General features: G+C 43.8%; 1 gene segment (V, D, J or C); it reads right to left on the reverse strand.

Annotated features, from left to right (window-relative positions):
• Window positions 1–217: 217 nt before the first annotated feature.
• Window positions 218–1,453, reverse strand: LOC134808396 (immunoglobulin heavy variable 4-30-4-like). The segment is given in 3 exon segments: window positions 218–343; window positions 932–1,255; window positions 1,338–1,453. Coding segments are annotated over 3 exon segments (402 nt in total).
• Between the last annotated feature and the right edge of the window lie 5,355 nt (window positions 1,454–6,808).

Here is a 6,808-nt window from a genome sequence, read left to right on the forward strand (position 1 = left end):
CACAGAGCGAGACTCCGTCAAAAAAAAAATGGCCAACAGGGCCATGACACATTTTGATATGAGAACTACTATTTCTGCCAACTTCGTATGGAAATCTGAGAGATGTGCCCAGCCTCAGGGGGCTGCTTCTCCCTCCAGGAGCTAACAGAGTTATGTGGTATTAGTCTGTCTGGGTCTTCATAAGAAGACAACAGGAGTGGGTGGCTTAAACAACAAACATTGATTTTCTCACCATTCTGAAGTCTGAATGTCCAAGGTCCAGGTGCTGGCAGGGTTGGTTCTTGGTGCGGCTTCTTCTTGGCTTGCATCTTCTAGTCCACTATGTCTCCACATGGCCTCTTCTCTGTGTGCACAGGAAAAGTGAGAGGTCTCTGGTGACTCTTCCACTTCTTATAAAGACAAGAGATCTATTGCATTAGAATCTCAGACTTATGATCACATTTAACCTTAATTCCATCCTTAAAATTCCAATATAGATCAATTGGATTTAAGGTTTCAGCATTTGAATTTCAAAGACAGCACAATTCAACTGATGACACAAATCAAGAGATGGTGAGAAGTATTGGAATATATATATTTTTTTAATTAAGAAGGAAAAATGGGACATTCAGGAACTTGTAGGAAAGTTCCTAGTAACTAGTGACACTTTGACTCTAAGAGGAAAATTTGCCTTCCTCCTTCCTTTCCTACCACAAGGATGTGAGGAAGCAGAACCACAGATAATAAAGAAAGAGGAGCCCTGGGGACAGCTGAGGTCCTGGCGAGGAGGGAGACCACTGAGCTGATGAGGAAGCCCCGCCCTCCCTGCACCTGCTCCTGACCCGGCCTCCTGCTCTGTGGGCCCCGCGCGCCCCCTGCTGGTCCTGAGCAGCACCTGCGCCCGCTCCTCCGCCTCCCTGCAGGGAGGTTTTTGTCTTGAGCTCACACTCACCTCCCCTCACCGTGCCTCTCGCACAGTAATACACGGCCGTGTCCGCGGCGGTCACAGAGCTCAGCTTCAGGGAGAACTGGTTCTTGGACGTGTCTACTGATATGGTGACTCGACTCTTGAGGGATGGGTTGTAGTAGGTGCTCCCACTGGTATAGATACCCCCAATCCACTCCAGTCCCTTCCCTGGGGGCTGGCGGATCCAGCTCCAGTAGTAATAACCACTGGTGATGGAGCCACCAGAGACAGCGCAGGTGAGGGACAGGGTCTGTGAAGGCTTCACCAGTCCTGGGCCCGACTCCTGCAGCTGCACCTGGGACAGGACCCCTGTGAACAGAGAGACACACAGTGAGCCCTGGGATCAGAGGCACCTCCCATATCTCCATGTCTGCAGCCTTGAGACACTCACCTCTGGGAGCTGCCACCAGCAGGAGGAAGAACCACAGGTGTTTCATGTTCTTGTGCAGGAGGTCCGTGAGTCTCAGAAAGTATTTCCCATGTGAGCAGGACCCTGAATTTAAGGAAATGTGTGGTGGTTTTCTGTGGGTGCCTAAGTGAGATTTGCATGTGGGTGGTGCCTCTGTATGGACAGGTGAAAAGGGATGAGGGAGGCCCCAGTCTTTTAGACTCTCCCTGGGAGGAGGATGCTGGCTGTGCCCTCTGAGAATTCCGTTATCTTCCTGGGGCCTCAACTCACTAGGTCCTGGCTCCTGTTGTCCCAGGTGAGGAAACAGATTGGAACAGCAGCTTAATGTAACAATCACTTGAGTTCAGACACACCAGGATTCACTTAACGTTATTTGTAGTTCAGAACCTCCATCAGGTTTAGAGGGAATCGCTCTGTCCCAGGGAGTGGATCTTACAGTAGCAAAACGGTCTTAGAAAACCCAACATAATCTACAGGGAGACCTCAGCATGGCAAGCGAGGAATCACTAAAGCCACCAGGGAGCTCCGGATGCACTGATACGATCCAGAAACATAGCGAGTCTGGGAACTGATGGGGACTTTGAGGCAGCCTCTTTTTTTTTTTTTTTTTTTTTTTTTTTAGGATTCTGTGGTTGAAGGTCACAACACTGGGCCTCACTGCTCCCTGAACCGAGCCCAGCACAATGTGGTTCACCCCAGTGACTTTTTCAGAACTTTCTTCCTGTAATGAAAGCACGGTGTGATGTGTATGCACTATTGTGTTTACCTAATGAATGTAAAGAGAAGCACATTTCATGCAGCTGTATTTTCATAAATGTCAGACACTCATCATGTTAATGTCTATTTTTCCATGAATCTGTACTGAACAAATTATTCATTCATTGATTTGTAATAGTCTTATTGAGACATTATTACTATACATTAAATATTGCTAAAAGTGTGTAGTTTAATAAGTACTCAAGCCAAGCCTGGTGGCACACAACGGTAGTTTCAGCTACTTAGATGGCAGATGCAGGAGTATTGTTGGAGACCAGAAGTTCGAGGCTACATTGAACTATGATCCCACCACTACACTCCAGCCTGGGTCACAGGGAAGGACCACATCTCTTCAGAAAAACAAACAAACAAACAAAACAAAATGTAATTCCACTCGTGCTCACCTGTGCATCTCCAAAAGCCATCCAAATAATGAACAAACAAATTACACTTAAAAGTTTCCTTGTGTTCCTCTACAATTCCTCCTTCCCAAATATTTTCTTCCCCACCATATTCTGAGTCAGTCCTTCATATTTAATGCTTTAGTTTTGAGTTTCAAGAATTATACAGGAATTATATAGTATGTGTTCTATTTGTGTGGCTTGTCGCACATAACTACTTATGATGCAAACATGTTGAGCATCAACAATGTATTGATTCTCATGATGGATGTTATTACAGTAAATTAGCATGCCATTACTTTTTATCTATATATCTTCTTGATATTTGTATGATTTCTAGTTTCTTAGTATTACACATAGAGGTGCTTCTCAGCTTGGAGATGTAAGCACCCCATAAAAATGTTATTATTCTTACAACAGCTAATAAACTTACTGATCTGCAAATTAGCACATATACATCAAATTTTTGATGTTATAGGACAAACAATATATCTGAAATCTGAAGAGAGATAAGGACTTGCAGGGAAATAAACAGGAGCAGATGATAATCTTTTCTGGGACAGAGGCTGCCAAATGCCATTTAAGTTAGCACACGATTAAAGTAGACATATTCATTGGATGGTTTCAATTTGAGTGTGATAGAGAAGTTATTGTTTAAATTCTCAGAGTGTATACAGTTGAGGAATTCCTCCTGCTATTGAAGCCTTTTTCTTCAGTACTGGGGATACATCACAAAATGCTCCACCTTCTACCCCTTGGGATGGTGCTGCCTGGGAAAGCAAAACAGCAACTACAGCTGAAATGCATCCAGACACACCTCCCCATCACCACTACATTGCAAGAGAAATTATCTGCAGAGGTAAAGCCACCAAAACCACTGTTCTACACACACTGGAGAAACCAATAAGAACTGGGAGGGGAGAGAGGAATGCACCAAGTCCCTGTCCAGGCCCACCTCCCATCTTCCCTCAGGAGTAACAGCCTTATTCAAAAGGAAAAGGCAGAAACTGAAGAAATCAGTGGGAAGACATAGTGGCTGCTGAAGGAACATATGAATAAAAATGAAGAGGCCAGTTGCGGTGCCCCACGCCTGTAATTCCAGCACTTTGGGAGGCTGAGGTGGAAGGATCACCTGAGGTAGGGAGTTTGAGACCAGCCTGACCAATATGGAGAAATGTCATCTCTGATAAAAATACAAGATTAGCGGGGCATGGTGTCACATGCCTGTGATCCCAGCTACTCTGGAGGGTGAGGTAGGAGAATCACCTGAACCTGGGAGGGGGACATTGCAGTGAGCTGAGATGGCACCATTGCACTCCAGTCTGGGCAAGAAGAGGGAAAATCCACCTAAGAAAAAAAAAAAAAAAGAATGGCAAGAATGGCCAAGTGTAGATGAAGCGCCCTGGAAACCTAGCTACTTGCTAGTCAGGAGGTTGAGGTGGGAGGATTCTATAAGCCAGGAATTTAAAATCACTGTGAGCTATGTTATGATCACAGCACTGCAGTCCAACCTGCACAACAGAGACTCCGTCTCAAAAAAAAAAAATTAAGAATTTCACACAATTGTAAAGCTACTCAGAGGAAGTTAAACTGCGCATCCTCACATATCGTCTGGCACTTCTGATATTTTGAAGAAAACAGGTGACCTAAGACCTTCAGAATAAGCTGATGATCTCAAATCATGAAAAGCTTACACACAAGACATTGGACCAGAATCCTCCTCAATATTCTCCTCATTATTCTTTGCTTATAAACAGTCTTCTCATTTTCTGCAGACCTGGCTGTTGTCCACCCATATTGGAGTCTTGTCTCTCTTCTTACTCATCATTTGTATACTTGCTATTTAGAGTAAGTCATCAGAGTCTATGTTTAGGCCTGACTGCTGAGAACTTCAGGCTCTTTCCTCCATCATCTCTTTTTTTAAGCATACAAGGTAAATCTAGTCAGAAATCACAGGAGCTCCCTCATTTGATGCCAATTTGACCTTGAAACCCCACAAAACCCTTCCTGCAAGTAGGATGCTCTGCCCCGCTCCCCACCAAACCATGATAACAACCCTGAGCCAGTCTCCTTCCCTGCCCTATCAAGCCACTTTGGACCTTAATGAGAGACCTGCCCTGCTCTCAGCAGACACCTTAAGGATACAGGTAACTATCCTTTCCATACTCACTTGGTGTGAGTGTGTGGCATAATCACACTCAACATCCACAGAAAATTTTAGTCGAGATCTCTTGGCATTGGCATTGTGTCGGCTACAATGGATGCTGGGAGCTTGGTGTCACGGCTCCTTCCAAAGGACATGCCTGCTCCCTGAGTTAACTCCAGGATGCAGTTGGACATGCCTCCTGGGGTTTGAGAAGCTCCTTTCATGTACTGAAATCCTGTCATTATGTTTTTGTATTCTAGTGTCTCCCTCAAAGTACAGTGAGACCCACGGTCCATTCATGTGTGTATTCAGGACTCTCTGAATTTTATGTATTTTATTCATCTCTCTCTACTACCTTTTCTACCAAATTAGACATTTTAAAATTTGCAATATTTTAATGAGGTGAAATTAGCAAATAAGAATCTTTACATAAAGTGTACAATTTTACAAATAGTGACATAATCCTCACTTTTACTAACAGAGAAAAAATCAATTATCCTAGAAATTTCCTTTTGCTCTCCTGTCGTTTCTCCTTTCTATACCTTCTCTTCTTGTACCATGTCCCCAGTCAATTACAGATCTTTTTATGTAACTTTAAGTTCATTTTTACTTTATAGAAATTATAGAAGTGGAATCGTATGTATGCACTTTTGTTTGTTTGACTTATTTTACTTATTCAGGTACTTGTTATTTTAAGCATGGTGTTGAGTGCATCCAGCAGTACTTGATTGTAACAGTGGGTATTATTCCAGTAAGTGAATTTTCCACAATTTGTTTACCAGTTAAGCTGCTGAATAACAGTTGGATCACTTTTGGTCTCTGGGTATAATAAACAAAGATGCTACTTAGCTCAGAGAAATAACAAGCTGAGAAACACATGGTTCTTATTTTTACATAACATGAATAGCAGGCAAAGCAGAAAAGCTGCACACTAATCAATTTGCTTCAATACATCAGATAATTAAAGTTGGGAAGCTCTGTGTGTGTGTCAGTTCACGTGTTTTTGTGTGACAGAGAGAGAAGGCAGGAGGAGAGACCATGCCAAAGAGACCCTATCTGTTTTGACCATAATGTGTGAGGTACTCAAGTAAATACAGGGACTTAGTGCTTGATGGACAATGTCCACATAAGATGGAGAGGACAACTGGATGCACCTCCATATGGGTACATATTAGTATTTACATAAATGCCATTTTCTAATCATATCAACACTCAGACATTAGAAGAGATGTAGTGGAGGGTGTCTGGTGGTGAAATATGATGGTGAGAACAACCCACATCTACAGCCCCTTTTCTGCCCTGTTGCACTTGCCCTGATGCTGAGCCTTGATCCTGCTCATCCTCACCCCCAACAATCATCCTAAGCCCCCATACTGCCCCGAATGCCCCCTGCTGCTCCTATTCACCCCTGCAGGGAGGTTTGTGTCTAGGCTCACAATGAAGGCCCCTCATTGCGTCTTTTGCTTCAAAATGCATAGTTGTGTGTTCACTGGGCACAGAGCTCAGCTGTAAGAACTGTTTCTTGGATGTGGATATGGACTCTTGAGAAGTGGGTTGTAATTTGTGCTCCCTTCACAACCCATGCACCTGATCCACTCCTGTCCATCTTCTAGGGGCAAGCAGATACAATTCTAGTAGGAAACACTGGTCATGATGGGGAATCCAGAGACAGTGCAGGTGACGGAGAGGGTCTGTGAGGATCTCAAGCCAGAAGTGCACTGCGAAACATTGTTGTTGATGTTAACAGGTTCTGGACAACACGGTGAAATTCCCAAATACATGCATTTGTTATGAGCATAAAGAGCTCACTCCTGTCCAATTTGTGAGTCTCCTAGAACAATTCAGTAGATTTTGAGGTTAGATTAAAAAGTATTATCACATGTTCCTTTCCTCAAACTTGCAACCAAATAAAAAAGAGAAACTGCTGTTTAGAAAAATGAACATTGAATTATTACCACGGTGTGCGATAACGATGATTTTTAGAATAGGATTCACCTGTGATAACCTGAAGACTGTCCTAATTCTGCGTCCACAATTAGACCTGAGCAGCAATCACAGGGAGTGAAACACCTGACTCAGTGAAGCCGCACCTGGGGGGTCTCCGCAGGCCCTGAGTGGTACAGGAACAGCTCCTCCCTCAGACTCAGTCT

This window comes from Pan troglodytes, chromosome 15, assembly GCF_028858775.2.
Source record: "Pan troglodytes isolate AG18354 chromosome 15, NHGRI_mPanTro3-v2.0_pri, whole genome shotgun sequence".
Lineage (NCBI taxonomy): Eukaryota > Metazoa > Chordata > Mammalia > Primates > Hominidae > Pan > Pan troglodytes.